The 25,633-nt window shown below is 30.6% G+C and overlaps 1 protein-coding gene across 6 annotated transcripts in view; it reads left to right on the top strand.

Annotated features, from left to right (window-relative positions):
* Positions 1-19,790, top strand: part of LOC107451346 (latrophilin Cirl) — a 266,378-nt gene extending 246,588 nt beyond the window's left edge. For 2 of the 6 annotated variants that reach the window (XM_087157479.1, XM_087157481.1), the window contains exons 17-20: positions 2,847-3,015; positions 4,372-4,479; positions 8,598-8,664; positions 18,296-19,790. In XM_087157479.1, coding sequence (XP_087013605.1) covers positions 2,847-3,015; positions 4,372-4,479; positions 8,598-8,664; positions 18,296-18,768 — 817 coding nt within the window. In that variant the 3' untranslated portion in view covers positions 18,769-19,790. Of the gene's footprint in view, positions 1-2,846; positions 3,016-4,371; positions 4,538-8,597; positions 8,665-18,295 lie in introns of all 6 variants that reach the window. The other 4 variants (XM_087157480.1, XM_087157482.1, XM_087157484.1 and 1 more) reach the window with 3 other exon arrangements.
* Positions 19,791-25,633: the final 5,843 nt, after the last annotated feature.

Below are 25,633 nucleotides of genomic sequence, written 5' to 3'. Positions count from 1 at the left end.
GAAAAATATCTCCAAATTGTCGATTTTTAAAATTTTTTTAATAACTTTTAAAGTATTTAAGTTATTTGTTTATTTTAAAGCCCAGATTATTATAAATAAGATAACATATGTAGTTTAAAATCATCGAATTGCTTCAAGTGTGGCTTTTTATTTTCCTTGGCTACAGAGCTTCGATAAACAGCGGTAACTTTTTCAACTAAAATACAATATGTGGCGACTTTATTCACAAAAGTAACGATTTTATTTGCCATACCATTATGTTCGTCGCTAGATTATACTAAAATATCGGAAACTAGGTAGGTGCAAATAAAATAGTCTAAAAATGCTCTGAGATTATAAATCATGTTTCAACCTTTTATCTTGACATGCCCCAAGCGTAAAAACATTGGCAAAGTAAAAACTACCCAAAGAGCAACAACCCGATGTAAGCGATTATATCGATTTCTTTCCTCAACTGCTACTATTTCCCTTTTTCGTCCAATTTGAGCAATTTTCCTAATCGTTCTTACATTATCATTATATAAATAAGGAGAAATAAAACAAAGAAACTAAAAATGATTTAGTTCTCTCTCCCGTTTTGGTTTTAACTCTAATTTCGTCCTGCACCTCCCTTTTAACTGCATTTGCAAAACTGATGATTTATCATCAGTTTTTTTTTCACCACCAGTAAATCGTTTGCTCAATCGCAATACTTCATGTTTTAGCACTGATAGGTTTGTATAATATTCTTAACTAAATTCGCGTTTGAAGGTAGGCTTCGATGTTCTGTTTTTTTTTTTTTTTTTTATCTTTTGTTATTATTATTATTAGAAATTGATAGCCTTGCAAATAGCATGATTGGAACTCTATTAATGAATCATAATTTTTTCTTCCAAAATCAAATTATATTTTGTGGGCGTTACCCTTCGATTCATTTTGCTATTTTTCTCAGAAATAGCGTGTGAATAGCGTTTTTTCGAACTACTCAACTGTTATTAACGGGTTGTGTTTATAGTTACCAATTATCTCGCTGTAATTGAGAATGTTTGTCTAATGATTTTGAAGCAAACGTTTAATAGCATTACAACAATTTACGAACTACCAGCTATCATCGATTGGTATTTATCCTCAGTTTTCGTTCTGTTTTGTTTATCAAGCAATTTTATGTTGAATGCATCGTTTGATAGATTTACACGAAAATAATCTTTTATCGATTTAACTTTTATGTGTGTTGAAAGCTGTGAATTTATTAACGATCTTATTGAAAATGAAATTTCGGTCTATTCTGAAATGTTATAAATGATATTGTAATTAATATAAATGATACTTCGAAATTGAAGTGTTAATTATTTCTAGCCAATAAAAGCTTGTCTCTGTCATTCGGCGTATACCTTTAAATTAAAACATTTTAACTTAATTTATTTTTTAGGATATTATGATTATTATTGATTTATTAGTTTCGTAACAAAGGGTTCGCGCTTTCCACTTCATTTAATCAAAATATTGATGTCAAATTTATCTTGATTAAAACATTTTTTTTCAAAATGACAAAGCTATTTTAATCACTTTATTTTTACTTTTGTTTGTGCTTTGATAAGTAATTGACATTTCAATTTTCTAACAGTTTCTTTTATGTCTAAGTAATTTACAGAGATACATTAAAGAGCTTGGGGCAATTTAATAAGCCACATTTTCAAATGCTCTATAAAATGTCTCTTGATTACGCTGTTTTCTAGATGTTTTTAAAACAAAATTAGTCGTGGAAGCTGGTTTTTTATCTCCTTAACGTCTCACAGCTTTATTTATTTCTATTTATAGCAAGAATTTTTATCGATGCATTAAATCGGAATATATAAAAACAATTTAACCTAACTTTATCTCCCCTTCCCCTAAATTAATGATTTTGCATGATTTTACCAGTAATAAAATCCAAAGTATCCTTATTTGGGTAAAAAGTTAATATATAAATTAATAAATAATAATAGTAAAAGCTATAAAAAATTTTAAGAGCAATTTGCACATAGAGTATAATTTTAATCTGCAAATGTTGAAATTTCAGAAAATTTGTATTTCGTTGGATATTTACCGTACGGCAAAATGATAAATTAATATAATTAGTCTAGAAATACAATTTATTTATTATTATTTCATTTATTAAAAATACCCTGTTTTTTCTTCCTTAAAATGTCTGTACTAAGTGTAATGTACTAAAACATAAATCAACGAACGGCATCTGAAAAAACTAAATTTATACTATATACAAATGTTTATTTTCTCAGACTTAAACTAAACTTTTCTAGTTATAATTTTAGAAAGCATCAATTATTTTCTTTGAAATATCTAGATTATTCTATATATGAAGTTTATTTATTTTGGATTATTCACGCTTAATTTAAACGTTATTCTTGTTTCGAATGTTTACAATAGAGTTTAATTCCTTTCCATACACACTAAAACTCGCTCTTAAGTAAATTTGTCGAAGCAGTTTTTCTGTTTATCTAATTTTTACATCTTACGAAATAAATGTAAAAACAATTTATTTGTGGATGTTTAAGTTGTTGAAATATATATATTCTAGTTTTATTGACGTAAAGATATTTTTTTAATTAATTCAGTCTTTAATTTTTCTTTTTCTAATTTTACTCCTGTTTTTCCTACCTTAGATAAACTGTGAATTGGTTGGTTGTTAATAACCAAAATGGTCTTTTATTGGAAGTTATTATCTTTCGCTGAAAACCTTTTATTCGACTTTTTAATAATTTATAAACATATGGATGAGTGCATAAAATTAATTTGATGTCAAGTTATGTTTAGCTTTATTTGATGTCAAGTTTTATTAAAATATATATATATTTTTTCATGTGCAGTGTGTGGAGTGGAGAGGCGACCTTCCTTCTTCTAGTCTTATGTGCCACATGGACAGTGTTGCCCCTTTTCCTACATGATGAAAAGCCCCTGACTGCTTATTTCTTCTTAGGACTAAATATTTTACAAGGGCTATTAGTTTTCCTCTTTTATTGCCTCAATGCCGGAAAAGTAAGCAATTCTTTATATATGTATATATATATATCGTCGTCAGCTCACACGATTCTATCCGCAAATTAGAGTGCTTTCCAATATTGTATTAAGACGGCCAAAGCAATCCACAAATGTATCAAACGCGCACTGATTTATTGACATATTTTGCTTTGGCTATATTAATACAATATTAAAAAGACTCTAATTTGCGGATATAATTGTGTGAGCTTCCAACAATATTATATCGTCTTGTTATTTTGTTTTCTAGCTTTTTAGCCTTTTTTTGTAAGCTTTTGAAAGAATTGTATAAACTTGTTATTTTTTGTAGTTTTTCTTTTTCTCCTAAAATTTTTTTTTCTTTTAATCGTGGAAGACTTCTACCGAATCATTTTTAAGGTAGGCAGATGTACAAAATATAAAATTGTGGTTGATTGCTTGAGGAATAAGAAAATAGTTGGAAAGCTATTTATAAACACCTCCAAGTTTCTTCAAGAAATCAATCTGGTTTTTATGTTTTTTTCATCCTGTTTTCCTCACTAGTAATTGAGCAGATTTCAGTAGTGTTCTTTTATCTTCAATGCTTAAATATTATATTGTGACCCCCCTGATGTTATACTTTTTGTTCTTTATTTTTGATAAGGATTCAAGGGCATTAATTATAGTAATTATGGAGCACTTTATACAGTATGTAGTCAATGTGTATGGTTGTAAAAATTTAATGCCATTGTTTTGTGTTGCGTGGTTTAAACTAAATTTTGACTGTGTGGGCTTTATCTTTCCAAAAATTACTTGCAGTATTTCTTGTAATTTTTTTTAATTGTAATTTTTTATTTCAAATATGAATAATTTTTTCGAAAGGTAAACCTTTGTATAACAAGATTTCATTTTCCTTCGTCCAATAGAAAAAGAGCACGTTTCTATCTGAGACAATTGTGCCAAAAATTAGCATTGGGTATGGAATAAAAGATGGCTATTGTTGAGTTACCTTAAATTCGCATTAGTTTTTATTTCAACCCATCTTGTACAAAATAATCTAAGTTTAATTCATTTTGCTTAAAACTATACTCAACTAGATTTTTGAAAAAGATAATTCTTAAAAAATGGCAAATTTACTAAAAGCTCATATGTACAATAAAAGAATTACATCATTTATGTTAAAATCTAAACTCTTCTGCTCAAATTTTCTTCAATATAATTCTGCATTGAAGTTACTTTCTTGCTTCACAGGAGTATAATCAACTGACATAGATTATTTAATATTGCTCATTTAACACTTTCTCTTGTCAATATTTTTTCACGTCCATAACATTAGACATAAACCTTATTCTATAGCTTATACTATAGCTAATTTACCATTTCCTTCAATTGTTTCAGGTCCAGAGCACTGATGAGCCTCCAGGACCAGACTGGTTGTGTTCGTGTTTGAAGGAGCCACCTCGCAGAAGAAGCCTCTACAGTCCTCCGGGCAGTTGCCCGCACAATGTCAGTAATCCACTGTCAAATCCACATATCAATAATCCTACGCAGACGCTTTATCCAGGTACGGCTATCCCCCTCCCCCCTAACGCTTATAACGCGATGTTGCTCTATCATTAACTTCGATAGCTGACTTTTTTTCTGACATCTTTTATTTCTGGTACTTATTTTGGGCTATTAACAGTTATTAATTTCCTCACTTAACTACTGTCATCGATGCTATTTTTCAAATTTGAGACATTATTTACGGGGCTCTGATTTGTAGGACCAATATTAACGATCGCCATCGGCCACCTCGCGACTAAAATCTAACAAATGGCGAGTAAAATGTTGCCTGTCAGTCGCCACCCCATTGCCACTTTTTTTTCGAAAATGACATTGTGTTAAAAATACTTTATAATAGTTTTAAAAAGACTATTCATACTAGGTACTTAATTTTTTCTTCATTTAAGAAATAAACTTTATAATGTTTTACCATATTTAAAAAAATGCCTAGCATTATTAAGATAAAGGTTTTTTTATCGTTTAAAAGTGGCCAGTAGTAAATTTTGCCCTATATCTATCCATATGTTTGCTCGTGCTATTCGTTTCAGGTCCTTTTTGCCGAGCAATTGAATATTGCAAACTATATTGTTCAGATACAAAATCAGCTTAATTTTCGAAGATTAAATGGCCAGTTTGGAATAATAGCTGGAACAGTTTTTGTACGATCTGTTCAGATAAAAGTTTAGTTTTTGCTGCTATATGTAAATAAGGAATAAAGTAGCTTAATATTTAAAGATTGGCTTACATGTTTTTAATGGGCATTAAATATTTATTTTTATATTTTGGAGGAAACAAATAATATGATCGATTTACTAATCATTTGCCTGAAAAAATATGGATATCTTGTACAAGTAAATATCGTACAAGGTATAAGTATAGCTTTAAAAATTGCCCTAGTTATGAACAAAATTGACGATGTTAAGTCCCCTTGAAAATCAGGTCATTTATCAATTTTTAAAACTTTAGTTTAGTTAAATGCTAATTCAAAAATTTTTTTAAAATAAGTTGATGAAAACATTATTTTAATAAAAAAATTCGGAAATTACTTCGCAATAAACCATTTTAATTACATTAATTTGGTCAGTAGGTTAGTTCGAAAATCCGTGCTTCATTTGCAATTTTAATTAATTAAATAAATAAAAACATTAAATGTAATATTCCTGGATAGAGAATTTTACTACAGCATCATGATATACAATATATTTTCTTGTTATACTCTTACCATCTTTTTTTCTTTATCTCCTTGTGATTTTAAGTTTCCTGACATTTTAACTTTTTCTGATTATTGATATGTTGTGAAATTTTTATCAGTTTGTGTGCAGTTTTATAATTTCATGCAACTAGTATTAGAAATTGGTGATATGAATTAAATTATCAAGCATTGATCAAATTTTAATGCGCGATGCATCATAGTTTCCATTACTAGACATTGCAACTTATTGATTGTTCGTACTTAAATAAACCAACAATCATTGTGAGATGCTGGTATTAAAAAGAAATTGGTATTTTTTTATATTTGTATAACAAATGTGGGTTATTTTCATTATTATTTGGAATGGCAATTATAAAATCCCTTTAAAAGATCATTTTTCTTAAGTTGATTGCAAAAATTTCCTTTGTTGATTTTATTTTTTATATGTGACATTAATTTCAGTATCAATTAACTATTTTGATTATTAATAAAAAATCCCCTCTCGGAAGGTTATGTAGAAATTAAGAATAATTTTTAAGTGTCACTATTTTAAATTTCGATCTTTTTTTATTCGATGTATCAACAATTCTCTGTTGCTGTTATTTTTCGAAAAGCATCTCCTTAACAACAAAAACTTTATTTGAGGAACAATGAATGCATAGTAATCTTTTTTTGCTATCGTTTCTCAATTGTTTTTACTGTATTAAAAGCTCTAATTTGTTGAAAAAAATTCTTGATTGCATTTCTGGAATATAACAGCACTCAATAGTAATACATAAACATAGTTTATTTAGTTAAAGTTCAGACACTAAATAATCCTTAAAAACAAGTCTTTTTGATACGAATTCAAATTCAGTTTCTAGATACTTGATAATTGTGTAATTATTATAAAGTTTTACAAACAAAGAGATCTCAGACTCCAATTTATAAAAATTTGCCAAAGGTTATGGAATCTTTGCTAAATCCAGGTATTGTCCATATCTGAACTAAATACTTCATATTTTTATCTAAAAAATATATTGCAGTATTGAGTATAACCATAAATATGCCATTGTACTCTTGCTCAATAACAGGAGCTAAGCTAATATGTGTATAAATTTTAAATAAGTTATTTGTTTGCTATTAGTAAAATTAAATTCATTTGATTTATGAAAAATCTGGGCATTTTAACGTGCTAAATATCATAACGATGAAAATGCTTTGCTTTGCAGTTATTTTCCTTTTCTTAAATTGCATTCATTCTCTTTTCGAATTCAAACTCAAATAAAAAGAATCTTTGTCTTTTCTAATTAAATAGAGGATCTTATCTTAGGAATAGGACAACAAAGAGGGTGGGGCAAATATGTAACCTGAAAATGAATTAATTCTACTAATGCTAAACATTACAATCGAAATTGAAACCCGGGTGTTTAGAAATATTTTTTTTAATAAATTTCATTCTAATGTAAGTATTATCTGTGGGCGTTTATTGTAGAGGTGTTAAAGTAATTAATATATTTTTTAATAAAGTAAACTGAGATTTCTTTTGTCTTTGTCACCCTTTCAAGCTATTTAATGAAAACCCTTTGTCCCTGTTGCTTATTATGTTGCTTTGTTTTTTTAACTTTTTACTGTTTTCCCCCGCTTTGAAACCTTTCCAAGTGCCTGGATGATTGTTATTCTTTTGTTTGGATGTTTTTGAAAAATTAATTGAATGAGTTTACTGAAAGATGAAAATGAACTGAAAACGATTTAATTTTCCCCTCCATGTATATCAAGCTAATAAAAGCTCGTGTTTTATGAACTTGTGGCAGAATTTTGACTCGCTATAATGCGTTATTTTCTTTTTAAACAAATTTTTATAAATATAATTTGATGAGATTTAAATAACCTTTTTTTTCATTTTTCAATAAACAATAAGCTCTATTGTGCATATGAGATCAATGCATGTATAGTATTTTTTGTTTGTTAAGTATATTTTTAATTTAAATCTTCCATTATTTAATTTTCTTTGTTTCTGAGTTATTATTATAGGGAAAAAAATGTTATAGGAATAAAAAATGTAACACTGCAGTAGTAGTGGAGAACCTTTTCAAACATTAAAAATTCAGATGTCAGACTCTTTTTCATTAAAATAATAATAAAGTGTTTTTTTAAATCATATCTTCTCACCTTTGTGAACATAGATGGCGCTACTTAAGTTTATCCTAACAGTTATTAATACATGTTATGAGCTCCCAATTAAAATACATTTTACGTTATCAAATATTATTGCATATGATAAAGGAGCCTTCAAAGAACAGTCTTAAATATCTTTTCTACTTTGTCAATATGTTAACAAAATAGACACATGTTAACTTTTATGTCATGTTAACTTTTGTTTCAAGTTTTTTACAACGAACTATGATTGATTGCCCACCCAGATTTAAATCGATGAGTAAAAGTTTGTCTGGGAAGTAAACACGGCTTATACGCAGTGCTGACTATATTGCCACAATCATGGCTTTGACCGCGAAATTAAAGAGCTTTAATCTCCATGACCCCCCTGACCTACAATGTGTAATGCTTTACTTTTCTAAGATAGCCGTATCCAATTAAGCTCCTTTTAGTCCGCCGAACTTATTCTAAAATTAAAGGGAAAAACTGAGATTGTAATTTTTTTATGTAGTATTTGTAGATTTTAATGTTTAAGTCATGTGTTTTATGTTAAGTCTTGGGTGTTGGTGTGGATGGGAGATCAGAAAACAATTATAATATTGTAAAAAATATCAGCACGATATTGAGTAACAATATTTATAATGCTGCACAATATCATTCTGCAATGTGGTGAAATGGCAGTTGTCTTATTAAATGTTCTATTCTTGTCATTTCTGGCGGATGCCGAAAGTGACTGTTTGTGTCCTTTCAGTGTCCACCCCTGAGATGGAATTTCCTGGAGCCAGGAGAAACCCCTACCCATCGCTGTGCCACGCTCGGTAAGTTCAATGTGATCCCTCATCCACCCACTCCCTCTCGTCTTACGCCCATCTCCAATTCCATTAACAAACACCCCATCGCCCATCCTTGCTTAATAACTAAAGATATATATTTAAAAATTGTTACTGCTTGTGCTTGTCCAAAAAAACCAAATTCAGTGTGATCCGTCCTCGTATTCCTTGCTAATGTTTGCTTTTTGTAATTGTATTTAAGGTAGGGTTGACATTTTCTCTTGAGGAAAACTATTTTTTTCAGGACACTGGGAGTAAGTAGGAAAAAAAAAACGTGAGAAATTGGAAAAAAATGGAAGTAAAACTAAAAATTACTAATTATAGTTGTTTAACGATAACTATTTAATGACTGTTACGTAAATAATTCATAGAAACTGAACCATTGTCTAAGATAGGTACTCTGCCAGACATTCGTCTGGAGCTGTGGCGGTGACTATGGTAACGAGGTATGATTATTTTAAGTGGGGGTGCGGGGTTCCTCTTTAGGACTGGTTTCGGCGAGAGAAAAAGAAACCTCTTCATCGAAGCTACCCTCCCTAAATTGCCCTCTTCTTGTTTCCATAGCACCAGACTGCCGCAGACTTAGTGGCGGTCAGAGTACCTATCTTAGACAAACAGTATTGCTTGATTAAAAAACGTCATTGGCTTCAAGAATATGCAGAAAATTTGACATGTTTCAAGCTCTTAAAAGTAGGCACACATTCTCAAGACTTGAATGAGGAGAGAAAAAGCTGATTATTTCCGCTTCAATCACATCAGCTCATCTTGATGCCAAGGAGTCTTGTTTCATTGATGTCGATGTTGATTCGCTTATTAACGACATTAGTTCTTCTCCATAGCGCTTGGAAATGCATTTTATCCTGATTTGCCCTTCTGGACTACCGTGATTTTTTTTGTTCTGTTTTGTCATATTTATTTTTGTTTCACTCTTGGCTGCTGCAGTTTTCTTACTTTTGTTTCTCACCTTTATATTTAAAATCACTTTAGTATCTTCTCATTCATGTCACTCAAATCTTGAAAATTGGCCTCTATTTTTGAGCACTTGAAACGTATCGACTTTTATTTCATTCTACATATTTTTGAATGAAGTAATATTTACTGAATAGTTCGAACTTTAGACAAATAAAATTTTAAATAATTTTTTTTCATTTAATTTTTTCCAGAAATTTTTTTTTTCTCCAGATAATATATTTTAGTTTCGTGCAAACTTTAAATAATAATTAAAAAAATCTTAATATTTTTTTTCAACAAAATTTTTTTATTACGTGTATATTTTTTTTAAATTTTGGAAAAGTAATTTTGTTTTTAATTATTTTTCTCTTAATTAAAGCGGACTCTTATTTACCAATAAATTATGAGCTAATTTGTAATCCTTAAAGTTATAATACTACTAAATTTTAAGCAGAATACTGCAAAACTACTGAAATGTGCTATAACATTTATATTTGAAAGCATACTAGTTTTAATAAAAATACTCAATGGAAAAAAACTGCAGTTTTAAAATGTTCACGAATGTTTTCATGATTTTCAATACAATTATTAAATTAAATTTGGTTAATCGATTTGTGATATTTTTTAAAATTTTATAATCATTAATTTGGAAATGAAATTTGATAATTGGTGAATAAAAATTCTTAGGTTTATTTTATAAATTATGATTTAAATTTATATTTTATGATTAAGTAAGTAAAAATTAAATGTGTATTAAAAATATTTATATATAAATACCTTTAGCGTATTATATATTGCATCATTTGATTATGTAAATCAGAGTGCGATTTGTAGTACAGTACAATATTATTTATCTACAATATTTGATAAATTCTGTATGTAATTATAGAACTAAGTTGTGCAATACTTTATGTAAAACATCAAAGGTATGAATATGATCTAATACGATGAATATCTTTAAAAAAAAATTTTTTTTTTCATTCCTTTTTTTTTACTTAATTTAAAATGATACATCAAATAGCTTGATAATTAACTATTATTTTCACTGGCTTAAAAAACTGTTTTAATGCTTGATATTTTTTTAAAAGTCTTCCACTTGGTTTGGAAGAAATCGATTTCTTCCGAGGCTGTTTTCTCTTGAAAATATTTAGAAAGGGCTTTTTAATTTTAGGGAATAATTGGTTATTTTAACCACACAATTATCGCCCAGATTCGAAATCAAGAATAAGCCAGCTCCCTAATTTCTTACCATCCGGTCAAATTTTGTCTTGAAGAGTTTGAAATTTATTTTAATATGCGTCAATGTAACACTTTGTGAAATGGTTTTAAAATTGGAAAAATTAGGTAAGGGGTGGAAAAACAGGCCGTTGCTTCAAGTTAAAATTTTAAGTGATTGTCGATTCAGGCAGCTATTGTTATGCAAATAACCAATCTAATCACAAGATCAATGTTAAAACAAAGAAACCTTGAACTAGATTCACTGAATACCATGATCCAAAGATCTATAGTTTCGATCCCATTTTATGATGCACGTTATATTCTGGTTTTTTTTAAAAATCGTTTTATGGCACTTTTTTGATTAAAAAAATTAAAAATCATCAGGGAAATGGCCCACTCCCCTTAATTTTATTTCTCAGTAATAAAACAGCAACTAATTCTCCTAATTTTTGATTTTAAGATCACTAACAGGCCAATTCAGATTTGAACATTTTTATGAACATGCATTCCATATTTTACATCACTCTCCAGTTAAAGTGATAGATAGCCGAGATTTCTCACCAAGCAACGGCAATATCAATCTGTCCTTTCTCATATTCGATGGAATATTCAAATCTATGACCCTCTTCCTGCCATCGGCAACCGGACATTTCAACTTCCGGCTGCGAGATATTTGTCTCTACCCATCAACTTCAACCCGGACAATCGATAGCTGGTGGAAAAGATTGCCATCCTGACCGTCATAAGTGTGGTTCTAAAATTCTGTCTTTTGCCGAGGGATGGTTTGGTGTTGAAGTTGAAAAGATGGTGAGTGACTGATGGAAGAAATTTCGAGGCAGAAGAAAAGGGGAGGCTGGGAGGACTAAAGGGTGACATGATCACTTTCCCTGAGTAACAACTTCCTCGTACTTCCTATCAAACGGAAATCCTGTACAGACGGTTCTCCTGCACTGCAATCTTGGAATAGTTCTTCGGATCGTTAGGGACGTTCAGAGATGTGCATTTTCAGGGCCATCTGAGGGATTATGTCATAGAGCGTATTTCATATTTCCTGATACCCATTTCTGGTTTAATTGTAAGTCTCAACTGGATTAATAAACCTAATTTTCCCATTTCTGGTTTAATTGCAAATCTCAACTGGATTTATAAACCTAATTTTCCCATTTCTGGTTTAATAAACCTAATTTTCGCCATTTCTAGTTTAATTGTAAGGCTCAACTGGATTAATAAACTTAATTTTGTCTTTTAGATCGGTGGTTCTCAACCGATGCTCAGTGAAAGTATTAGATAGTCAGTATTAGATCGATATTCAGTGAAAGTATTCGCAATTTAGATTTTTTGATTAAGACATAACTTTTTTAATATTAGAATTTAAAGGTTTGAAAAACTTTGTACAGTTTCGTGATTTTGATAAGGTGCCGGTAAGATCAACACAGATTTAGTTGTTGATCTACTGATTTTATAACAGTTTTTGATTTTAAGTAGTCTCCTATTCCATGCAAAACAAATGTAATATAAGGTCATTCCTAATAAAGTAGAACATAAGATTTTTTTTTAGGAGACACTGTAGTTAAAAATTTCCGTAATAAATGTAATACAAAATCAAAAAATCAATTGCAAAAAATCAATTAATAAAATAGTGTTTAGAAAGAAGGAGTGTTTTTTTTTAAAAAAAAACTTTTTTTAATATGCAATTTTTAAACTATCCGAACAAAATTGTTTTCCGATTTCGTTTAAATTATATTGAAGAAGTATTTAAATTATATTGAAGATACTTTTCTGATTCTGTAAATTGTAAATAAAAAAAAAATATTCTATAATTAATGAATATAAAAATATTGCATTAGTAAATCCGTGTATATTAATTTCATGAACCTAAATAAATTTGTTTCGTACATTCGAATAATAGACTAGAAAAAAATCTATGATATTTGTATTTAAAGTTGTATTAAATCTAATTTTTATAAAATCTATGATATATTCATTATGTAAAATCGTAATTCGTGGTCATGACTCATTTAAAAAAGATTTAAAAATATTTAGAAATATATTTTAAATATGATATCAATCTTGCTTCATTAAAAACAATTGCAATTTAAGGTTATGTCATCTTTGGGTGTCTTAATATCTAGTTTAAAAAGCACATTACCTTGAAAAGCGTAGAATAATTTCATACAATCAAATTCAGAATATCAGAAATGGTAAAAAAAAAAAAAAAGTATATGAATAAATGCTGAAGAAAGAGAATTTAAATGTCAATCAAGATTTTGCTGTCTAGTGAACTTAGACTCTCTTTGCTTACATTCATCAATATATTCTGACCGTAAGATTAGTAATAATGCGTTATGCAATTACGAAATAGTGCTTTATGCAATGAACGTATATTCATGCATTAAACACATAACCATAAGTGTATTTGAAGGATCTAATTCAACACTAAACACCAGTACAGTCCCCGAGCGTATCATTTAATAGCCCAAATCACGTGTCCAAATCTTGGTATATAAGTGACATTGATACCACCCCCTTATCTGAAACTTTTCCTCCCCCTCCTCATAATCACCCTGTTGTCCCCCCAAAGAGTCCATTGACACCAGTCCATTAAAAGAGATCTTCTCTTCTGGTGATCTAATCGTATTGTCGATAGTCAACTGCCGATATTCAGGACTCATTAAACAATTCTATCGTCCCCCTAGGATGCATTGTTACTTATTGGCCGGAACACTGCTAAAGTCCACTCTTCCAAGTGCATATAAACACGGATATGAACTCAACACAGCCATCATGTTGAGTTTTTTGGGGGAAAAAAAAGATATGCAGCTATTTTCCGGGGCGAATCGACACCCCCACTGCAATCAATCAATTTTTTTTAATGCCGTTTTTTTCCCCTCCCGTAAAATTGTTGAGATTTTTTTTCTTCCCTGAAGTGCCTTTGGCGTATTGTTGAGGTGACTAACATTTTTCATTTAATATACGAAACAATTATACGAAAAGATGAGTAATATTTAAATAATTTTTATTACACCCGATAGTATCATATAATGATAATAATCATCGCATTTTTATGTTGTTGTTGTTGCACGCCCCCATTGGCCAGCAGTGCTAGACCAGGTCCATGTATAAGTGACAGTCCCTCAAAAAAACACCGTACATGGATCATCTACAAAATCCTGCTTGGTGAGGCGAAGCCTGCTCTGAAGAACAGTTGTTACAAATTTCAAAGTTCTTGGATCCTTCCGAAAATTTCATTGATTTAAGGTGACCACTTCGAAAGCGGGCAAGAATAATTTGTTCCTGTCTATTAAAACCTTGGGCCAGGGAGCCTTCAGGTCGAGAATACTGATACCATGGGTGCTTTGGGGGAACATTCCAAGTGGTCTTGTTTTTGTGTTTGACAACACAGAGGCCACGCAAGCACCAGCTTTAGCCAAAGTGGCCGCGATCTCGTTACCCATCCATCGCATTTTTATAGTTAATTTAAGTAGTTCTTGTACTTGAGTATGGTATTGGAAAGTGTTTTAGTATCTATTGTAGGTATGTTTATTAATTTAATATAGAATTTAATATGTTTTTATCATAGACTGTTATGTAATAAGATAATATCATGAACATTATTAAAGTTAGAGAAGTGAATGATAGTGAGTAATTAAATGTGTAACTCTAGGTTATTGTTTATTGAAAATACAAGAAAACTACTGAAAATTTTTAAAAATTACTCCTTAGTACTATAAGATCATTACTTTTATCATAAATCTAAAAATGATTCATAGTTTTTGCTCGTATACAAAAAAATGCATTGAAATCTTAATTTTTATTATTAAATATTATTTTTTAATCTTATTTTTTAGTATTATATTTATTTGTATAGCCTATATGTTCAGGAAAATGATAATTTATTTAAACCTCTAAATATGTATTGTAATAATTCAGAATTTCTAAAATTCTTTCTCAGAGAATAAAGGTTTCGATCTAAACTCGGCAGGAAATGTTTGAAATTTTATCGTTTCCAACTATTAATTTTATTCTGAATATTTAATTTGTTTTAAAATTAATTCCAGCCGTATTTATTTTACTTATTTCCCAATAAATTATTTAATATCAAATAACTCAAGAAGTTGGATTTTTACTAAATTTAAGATTGGTCCAAATAATAAATCTAAATTAAGTTAAAGGATTTTCTTTATATCTTACCTTCAAACTGCAGTTCTGCCGTATAATGACGTAGAAAAAAGTAACGAAACCAGCAAGTCAGCATCATAAATGTTCTAATTCGAATTAGTTTACGTCTTTTTGGCGTGAAGCAAAAAAAAAAAGGCTTAGTGATTTTGAGGAAAAGGCACAAAACCAATCAATGAAAGTAGTCACATTTAATGAGTCACCGTTCTTTTAATGCGTCGAAGAGAACCAATACCTGGCAATGATGGGACTCGCTCAATTTCCTGGCACCACCTGCCATAAAAGTTCGAATCCGATATTTTAAGGGTGCATAAAAGTAATGGCCCGGGGGCCGGAAATTACTCTCACCGACATTTCGCGAGTTCATGTTTCAATAATGTCATAGTCATTGGAAAATTTTCACAATTAAAATGCCACTTGGTTGTTGTTTTTACAACATTTAAATTACGAAGGAATGGCCTCTAGTCAAAAGGTTGGCGACAAAATGTGCACTTTATGGCTTCATTTACCTCTCTGAAGGGTGGTGACAGTTTTAATATAAATTACTCTTATCACTTTTATAAAAGATCGGAAAAGGGAATTGAGTTCATTAGGGAAATTGTTAAACTTGGTACTTGGCTTGATTTGGCGGTTTTAGTCAATTTTTTAAATAAAATAATTTCTTTTTCTACGCCAAGTTTTTGTCTCAACATTTTAACTAATGTGTTAATTTAGATTTGGTGATCAAATGCATAATAGAAGCGCGTGCCGTATGTACTATATTTGGATCTCAACACCAAGTTTGCTTGCTATAGTTGCTGCATTCAAAATGTTAAATTTCATTACAGTAAAACAGTTCTGGTCTAACTTTATGGTGCATTGAAATGGATTTAAACTTGTAAGCTTTTGAGGAAAACATTTTGATGCATTAGAACGGATTCGAACATGAAACTAGATTACAATTAACAGCGTTTATGACAAATTTGTTGATGCTCTAAAACAGATTTAAAATCTCGAATACAAAAAAAATAAATAATTATAGACAGAATTTTGGACGCATTTAAATGGATTTTAATAAGCAATTTGATTACAAAAAGCAACTTTTGTAACTCATTTGATGTTTTAAAGCGAGCTTAAAAAATAGATTTGATTTCAATAAATAATATAGACAAACTTTATATTAGACATTTCGCTGTGACTGGTCAGTCTTTTTTTTGCTAAAGATATATGTACAAATTCAAATTATATTTGCTGACTTTAAGATTTTTAATTTATTTCTTATGCCATTATTCGGCTTGTAACTTGAAAGGAAAAGCAATTAAACAGCCCTTTCATAAACGAAAACTTACCGAATTCAAAAAACAAGTATTTTTCAATTATATTCGAATTGCATACTGCAACTTGTAAGGCTATTTTTCGAAGGCTGTTTCGTCGCATGAAATGATAACTTTTTGATAATAATGCTATTTTCTCGACTGTTGTGATTTTGCAACAGTTACTCATAACAGGTGGGTCAAATCAGCGCCCTCTATGGAAACTCTGAAAATGCGGCAGTTTTGAGAAAATGAAAAACGTTTCTAATTTTTTAATATTAAAAACTTACTCATAAAAATTGGCAAAAAAAAAAAAAAAAAAAACACGAGAATTTGGCATTGATTTTGATAATTTTTGGCTAGGGGACGAAATGTTGCAAAATTGGCGATTTTTCAAATACTTAAATAATTTTAAAAATATTTCAGTTATTTTACCTTTCTATAGTCTAGATAATTCTTCACGGCAAGAAGGGATTTATTATTTAAAATCATAGCTTTGCTTTAAGTTGTAAGACACTGGAATTATGGGTTTTTTATTTTCCTAAATTAAAGACAAATAGAACTTCGTACAATAAGGCTTAAAAAAAGTTGAGGTATTTTTTTCGTTGCTATTTAAATCGCTGCATTTTTACTTCTAAAATGAAACGAAAATATTTGTCTACAAATTAATCTCTCGTTACTTTAAACGTATTTTCTTGTATTAAATTACACATATGTTATATTATCAACTTTTTTAAATTAATCTGACGCTTCTCATAAACAATGAAAATTAAAACAATAGGAAAAAAATTACTTCATGTTTGATCAGTCTGGTATTTTGATAAATAAGAATAACATGGTAAGTATTTTGATTTAAACTTAATGATCCATGATGACGTCTTCCCTGTCTCCTTATCCACGCCCATGACACGCCTTTAGTTAACGCCCCCTTGATTAATGACTATATGCCGTGACATTTTGCCACCCATCGGTACAGGAGATTATTTTTCAGAATTTACTCTTTAAGTACAAGATATTTATTTTAAAAGAGTTAAACTTAGCTTTTAAAATAGGATGCTATTGAAGATGGGCGTTGCTGCATTTCTTTGAGTACACGGACATTCATTATTTTAGCTTGCTTTAAAATGCACTTCCATCAATTTAAAATGCGCTCTTTTAAGATCTCTATTTAAGTTTGTGATCAAAGGAGAGTTGCATTTCTGTGTTTATCTTCTGTTATGGCTTTTCGAACAAATTGTTCAGATACACTTCATTAACGGTATATAATATTAAAACAACTTGGTTGCCCACATTACTAATTCTCTTTAACTCTACAATTTTTAAACCTTTGAAGTTAATTATTGTTAATTTATCAAAAAATAAATAATGGTAATTTGATTTGTGTAGGAAGATTTGCTTTAAACGTGCGCACGTAAGTGGTATGCCATGTGTAAGTGTTAATTATAAAACAAAAATGTTATTGATTTAAATACTATAAGGCAAAGATTATCTATTGAAGTAAAGCCACGGCGAATCTGCAAAGTGGCAGAAAAGTGAAAGCATCTTTTCATTATTTGCATCTAGGCTTTAAAACAAAGTTTCAGTCTATGTAAAAGCAGAACAGCAAGTGCGAAAAAATCGTTCTAATAATATTTCAGTCTATGTAACAGTAGAATAGCAAGTGCAAACAAATCGTTATAGTAAAATTCCAGTCTATGTAAAAGAAAAAAAAATCAGTTGGATCACCCGTTAATATATTGTGGGTCTGAATCCAGCTCGACATCAAAATCTATAGACAAATAATTAAAAATTGTATCTACTATGTTACCCCAAGTATATACATCCAATATTTCGTCCTAGGAACCGGTTTAATCAGGAAGCGTAGATATAAATACGAGTTTTAATTTGATGCTAATGTTTTTTTTAATTCATATTGCCATAAATTGTTTTAGATGGGTAAGTTGTCAAAAATTGTGACCATTTTGTTAATCTGTTCCTTGCAGATCGTCGCTTTGGACGCAGGAGTTGTGAAGAACACCCACTGCAATATTTGCTGCGACCGTCCGAGCCTGCCCACCACCAGTGGCGTCTGCCAGACCACCATGACAACAGAACCCTCTGCTGCTATCACCAGAATAGCCATTCCCCTTACCACCTTAAACATGAACAGCAGCAACAAGAACCCCACTACGAGACACTGGAGCCCCTGGAAGGACCCCCAAGACCACTTCTCAGCTCCCTGGCCGCAGTCTTGAACATGGGTCCCCCAGTAGTGGGGACACCTTGTCGAGTTGCTTACTGTGGTATACAGAGTCCGACTGACTCGGAACGGTCATCAAGCAGTTTCATGGACACACAAGTCCGGATGAGTCCGTCAGCTAGCTCTCCGGACAACGAACTAACTGATAGCCTGCCTAACCTGGACAGAAGGACAGGTTGCGGTGCATCTGCACTGCCGGCGTCTCTAACTTATTAGTTAAATAAAAATAATAAATAAACTGCAATTTTGTGATTAGAATGATTTTATTTTGTTTTCGAAACTGACGTGAAAAAAGAGCTTTTCTATCAATGGAACGCTTCATATTGAACCAGAGCTTTCGATTTTCTGCGAACGTTTGATTTCTGTTTTTTAATCAGATGTCGAAACAATCAACTTCATTGTTGTCTGTACATATTTAAAAATAAAAAAAAAGAACATTGAGCTAACATGTGAATTCCACATTGAACTGTGATGTGTGTGCGTGCGGTTTGTGTGAATGTGTTGAGTAATTAATTACTGACTCTCTGCCTCTGCAGATCAACTTGCAGTCGCCATCAAAAACCAAGATATACTAAATCTATTCTCTGTGTTTCATATCCAAGTTTATACAGCTCGAACGAAATATTTTGGAACGCAACTTTACTTTTCCCGGCTTCAAACCTCTTTTTAACGAATATCTTTGTCTCCTAATCTTCTCGTTATATCGGAAGATAAAGTACATGCCTTTCGTCATATTTTAACCATGAATGTGATTTAAAACTTTTTCAGAGAAAAAAAAAAGTATTACTGAAAACTACAAAAAATGAAAAAAAAAAAAAAAAAACTACATTGTGCTCAGTGTTGTGGTGATATATGTGAAATAAATATCTGGATAAACGATGTATCCAGCGCGATATTTTTAAGTGTGATTTTTCCCCACTATTTCCCTTGCTGCATGATTCGTTAAATTATATACTATGAAACTTGGAAGCGATTCAGTCTTGAGTCATTATTGACTGAATCGCTCTCGTGGGTGATGTTTGATATTTTTGTGGCCGATGCCTTCAAAGAAAATTATTGTATAAAAAAGATAACTATTTCTTATTGAGCTTTTTCTGCAATGTATATGTTTTTTCCCCCCTTCTTTGATCATCCTGTGTTATTTTGAAGGCCGGTATATGTATGAGTTATTGTTAATAAAATTTGAAAAGTGCTATCGAAAGTGTATAAATTTGCTTTAATAAATATCGAATAGCATATATGGTTTGTCTGTGTGTGTAATTTGAATCTCTTTTTGTTAACTAAATACAGAAATCTTTCATATAATCATAAAGTGAACAAGTTCGAATTGAAATGCTGAAGTGTATTAAATTTAAGTGAAATTTTCGTGAATTACCAAATTAACGTTGGAAATAGTAAATAAAAATTATATCTTGACTTAATTTCTTGTCTGATAGTAAATATTTACTTAGCAATTTTTAACATTAATTTGATTTTCTCTAAACAGTCAAAGCCATTTCAAAATGGCAGCAAATCTTAAATAATAACTGCATAATCTTTATAAACTTTCAAAATTGCGAATTGTTTGCTGTTGAATTAATGAAAGCTGAATTTATTTTAAAAATTTTTTTCAAAGAATTTAACTACAGGAACTTAAATATTATTTCAATACTCAGTTCAATACTAACGTCATCAAGCTTCAGAAGAGTTATTGTTCCAGAACATAGCAGCCAGCCCACGATTTACTTTATTTTTTTAAATTTATTAAAGTTTTTAGGCGTCAAAAATATTTTAAAAAAAGAACTCTTACAGATAAACTTAAATTAACCCAATCCAAACATCGCTAGAAGACAACTTTTTATTTAACGTAAAACCAAAACCTTTTAAACAGTATTTTCCAGTTTTAATCTTAACCTTTCCCATTCTAACTAATTTATTCTGCAGTTCCAATATCATCAAGACCTTAAATTTATGTTGCATTTATACCTGATTATAGTATCCTGAAGTAAACGATTTATATTTCCAGGAACAATTATTATTTCAGAACATAATCACCATAAAACCACAGTTTTCATTAAAAAAAAAAATACTAATCTTTCTAACAATTTATATTATAAACTACATTTTTTAAGTCTCCTAAAAATTCAGCCAGAAGCTACAGACTCCAGAAACTTTTAATCGGTTACACAATCCAAACATCGGTAGAAGATTACTTATAATTTTACCCTTTCTAAGGCCGTGCTAAGTATACTTGACACCTATTTCAGCAATTTTTAAATATCCATGGTAAACTATTTTATCACTTTCAATGTGTGCAGCTAGATGTTAATAATCCTATCTCAGATGAAAAACCCTGGAACAAATTTAGTATAACCAATCGCCAATTTTAAGGAATATTTACAGGAATTCGTATTCTACTAAGAGATATCAAATGAAAACGCGACATCTGCACTGATTTTGATATGTCTCCATATTTTTTTTCCCCAAAAATTTCGTTAAAATTTATTTTATATTTCAGAAGATATATAAATCGGGGGTTAAGTTATTAGCCTCTAATGAGTGATGATGCATCTATCACAAAAAAACATACTAAAATTCAAATAAATTTGATCTAATAAGCCAAATGAAGTTATTTCTTTTACTCAAGTTCAATCCAAAATGTATTTTAATGTATTATTGCTAGATATAAACGACCCGTTAAAGGGTTAAAGAGAAATCAAACAGTACTTAGCAGAAAGAAACAATTTATATCATTAGGAACAGTTATTATTCCAGAACAACATCAAGCAACATTTTTTTTTAAAAAATTGCAAATTGTTCAAGCATTTAAGTCTCCTAAAAATTCAGCCAGAAACTGCAGACTCCAGAAACTTCTTATCAGTTATACCATCCAAACCTCGGTGCAAGACTGCTTTAAATATTTAGAGTAAAATCAAAACCTTCCACTGAGTACCTTCCATTTTTAAATCCCAACCCGTCCCATTCTAACTAATTTATTCTGCAGTTCCAATATCATCAAGACCTTAAATTCATGTTGCATTTATACCTGGTTATAGTAACCTGAAGAAAACGATTTATATTTCCAGGAACAATTATTATTTCAGAACATAATCACCATAAAACCACAGTTTTCATTAAAAAAAATTACTATTCTTTCAAACATTTTATGTTATTAACTACATTTTAAGTCTCCTAAAAATTCAGCCAGAAACTACAGACTCCAGAAACTTTTAATCAGTTATACAATCGGTACAAGACTACTTATAATTTAACCCTTTCTAAGGCCGTGGTAAGTATACTTACATTTCAGCAATTTTTAAATATACATGGTAAACTATTTTACCACTTTCAATGTGTGGAGCTAGATGTTAATAATTCTATCACGGATGAAAAATTCTGGAACAAATTTAGTAACCAATCGCCAATTTTAAGGAATATTTACAGGAGCTGCCATTCATATTCTACTAAGAGATATCAAACGAAACCGCGACATCTACACTGCTTTTGATATGTCTCCATATTTTTTTTTCCAAAATTTCACGCAAATTTATTTTATATTTCAGAAGAGATATAAATCGGGGGTTAAGTTATTAGCCTCTAATGAGTGATGATACATCTATCACAAAAAAAAAACATACTAAAATTCAAATAAATTTGATCTAATAAGCCAAATGAAGTTATTTCTTTTACTCAAGTTCAATCCAAAATGTATTTTAACTATTATTGCACGACATAAACGGCCCGTTAAAGTAAAATCAAAACCTCCCAAACAGTACTTAGTGGAAAAAACAATATCTTAAAGAGCAATTATTATTCTAGAACATAATCACCATCAAGCAACATTTTTTTTTTAAATTACAAATTGTTCAAGCATTTAAGTCTCCCAAAAATTCAGCCAGAAACTGCAGACTCCAGAAACTTTTAATCAGTTACACCATCCAAACCTCGGTGCAAGACTGCTTTCAATATTTAGAGTAAAATCAAAACCTTCCACTCAGCCACTTCCATTTTTAAATCCCAACCCGTCCCATTCTAACTTCTTTAATTAGTTCCCGCGCTTCCAAAATCACCCATCAAGACCCCGAACTTCAAGACATACAAGTGTACTGGCAGAAAATCTCGCATCTCATAACAATCACTTAGCAACTAGACATCATCGCTTTGGAGAAGTAATAAACCTTCGTAAACTCCTACGAAATCTATGCTCGCTCCATTAGACGTCCCTATACGGCGACTTACTAAATACTGACTTCCGTATAATGTCCAGATTACTGCCATGGAAGGCTTTTCGGTTAATGAGTATCTTCCCCGTGTAAGAATTTTCATAATGTGTCCTCATTAAAGAGATAAATTTGAAATGCATAGGACACTGAGACGTCGCGATTGGCCATCTTCAATAAAGTATGTGACAAGGAAGATTCGAGATGATCTCATTTTCATAGTAGGCCCCCCGTTCAATGCTGGTAGATTATATTATTATGCAGTTTTAGTTTCATTTGGGACTTTATAATCATGCTGAATTCCAGACATTATTATAGATTTGAATTGCGTATTACGATTAAATTGAAATAGTACAAAATTTAAATATTTCTATGTGTTTCAGGATTTACATTATACAAAACAGGAGGAATTACACAAGACTATTTTGTTTAAATTATTTATGATTTATGAAGTGAAAAACGTTTTCAAAAATTTGAGTGACGCCAATTGTTCGTTAATTGTTGCAATGTAATTATAGATTTCTAAACTAATTAAGATGAGGTATTTATTAATAAGTAATTTTAAAAATTAATGTTTAGAATTTGAGTCTTCCTTATTCATTCCTAACGCTTGTGATGTGGACGCAGAAAATGTTCGGAGAGGATATATTCCGCCAATCGGCCGGTGTAGGGGGCAGGGAACTGTCTTTGCACCAGAAAGGTCCTGGGTTCGAATCCCGGGCAAGGCAAGGATGTTTCTTTCTCTCTCTGTGTGTGAATGTGACCCGCCCTATAAACGGGTTGTGGTTCTGTGAATGGCGTGGTAGAAGTCAAATTCCTGGCCATAGATGGTGCCACTGAAAAATAGGAACAATCGCACTCTTAGTGCCTAAACAGGCATACCACTTAAAAAAAAAAAAAGAATATATTCCTGTCAGTCTTGGGAGAGGAGTGGATAACTCGGTTTAGGGATGACCAATACATGTTTTTAAATTGAAAATTTTGAAAACATTACATTACATAGATTTGCATGATCTTTCTTTAAGCACTACAATTCATTTTAAATATTATTTTCTACGCACAGAATGGGACACGACTTTACGCATTTCTCTATCACAGTTTGGCATAGACTTAAAATCACGAGAAACTTTGCAAACTGATCGATCGTTTGACATACAGAAGTGCTCCTGGGATAAATATGGTTGCAATATTTAAAAAATTGGATGATTAAAAAAATGTGGAGAGGGAAACTTTATTTGTTGTAGTGGGGTTCGATAGTTCGTTCCCGGCATCTTTCTCAACAACCCGAGTCTTTATGCAACAAGGCACTCGGTACATCTATTGTGGCTGAAAGTCCTCTTGTATATGTGAAAGTGTTATACAGATAGGTACCAGTTCAGGCACTGTTCACATCATCTGACCGGAGTAAAAATGATTGGACATTTATACTATAGCTGTCAAACGATACAGCCTAATAAACTGAGCTACTCGCTTGTCATACATTAAGTAATGATGTGTGTAACATGTGTGATGTTTTATAATATAAATTTTACAAGCAGCAGAATTGAAAATGATATTTTATTAACGGGAAATTCTACATCAAAGTCAGTAGCAGCTTTTAGTTATTAGTATTTATGTTTTTTCTTTTTTTTGAGGGGGGGGAGAGAAATTTATTTTTAAAAATTTTTTTTTTAAATATTTCAACGTTAGTTACTTAACATTTTTCTGCTCTAAAAACGATAAAATATTTAAATTAAATGTTATTTAACAATTAATTGCAAGTATTATTTAATGAGCTTTCATTTGATTTTTACCTCAGTTCTGCCTTAAATATAAACAACACACTTTGTACATCATTTTATACATTTTTGTTAAAACCCATCACTGAAAAAACTAGAAAAGTTTTTCTTTTTTTTTATTAAAAAGCACAAGGAATAGCGACTAAAATGGATATTGTGCTTCGAATTGGGCTCGCGGGCAGCAAGGCATTATTGGAAAGTGAATTTGTAATTTATGGCTACTTCTAGTCAATTTTGAGTGTCTTTCGAAACATATAGAAAATTCCAGAACAGCTTCAAGAATACAAGGATTCTTTTCCAGCTTATAACAGTCATAATCTATTCGTTTGAGAATTTCGATTGGGGCATTTTTTTGCTAAGAAACTTTCTCCTCTTTTCATTTTCCCCTAGCTTTCTGTAAGTTCCCATATCTTTGGCAGATACGGTGATTTTTTCCCCAACCCGATGTTCAAAGTCAATGATTTTTATCCCTGACATATTTCATTTATTATTTACGTTTCGCCTATCTTGTATTTTTTTTTTTTGACTTGTATAGAAGGTTCAAAATATTCTAGATAATGTTTTGCCATCAGGCTTCTACCATTAATGTATGGCGAGAATTATCTGTACTGTAGAAGCTCGAGTGCAGCAAATTAGTCACGTTGGAACAAGCTTTGTGTTATGCTGGGAAAAAGATAAAGAATGAAAAATGTTATGTACTTTAAGTTAACACAAAGTTGCTAAGGTTCTTTCATTTCTGCACAAGAGAATAAATTACATCATTTTCGTAATGATCCACCCGCCTTTTTATTAAATATAAATGGTTTTTCTTTCGAAATATTGAAAAGTTAATTTTTTTAAACAAATCGCTATACTTTTTTGTTGTTTGAGTGAAAAATAAAGGCTTTTAAAGTTACTTTTCTCTCTCGTTATAAATCAATTAAGTTATGCAATATGTCTTGATGAACTTAAGGCAACATTGAATGCTTTCTCGTAAAATCGGGAAGTGTAAAAAATGTTTATGCGTTTTCAGAAATATCATTGATTTAATTTTGCAATTTTATTTTTGTTTTAGTTTATTTAAAAGAATTTTACACCCAAAACAAAAAGACGAATTCTAAACAT

This window comes from Parasteatoda tepidariorum, chromosome 2, assembly GCF_982258835.1.
Source record: "Parasteatoda tepidariorum strain Cologne lab strain chromosome 2, Ptep-v5.0, whole genome shotgun sequence".
NCBI classification, from domain to species: domain Eukaryota; kingdom Metazoa; phylum Arthropoda; class Arachnida; order Araneae; family Theridiidae; genus Parasteatoda; species Parasteatoda tepidariorum.
This window is presented reverse-complemented; position numbering and strand designations above follow the sequence as displayed.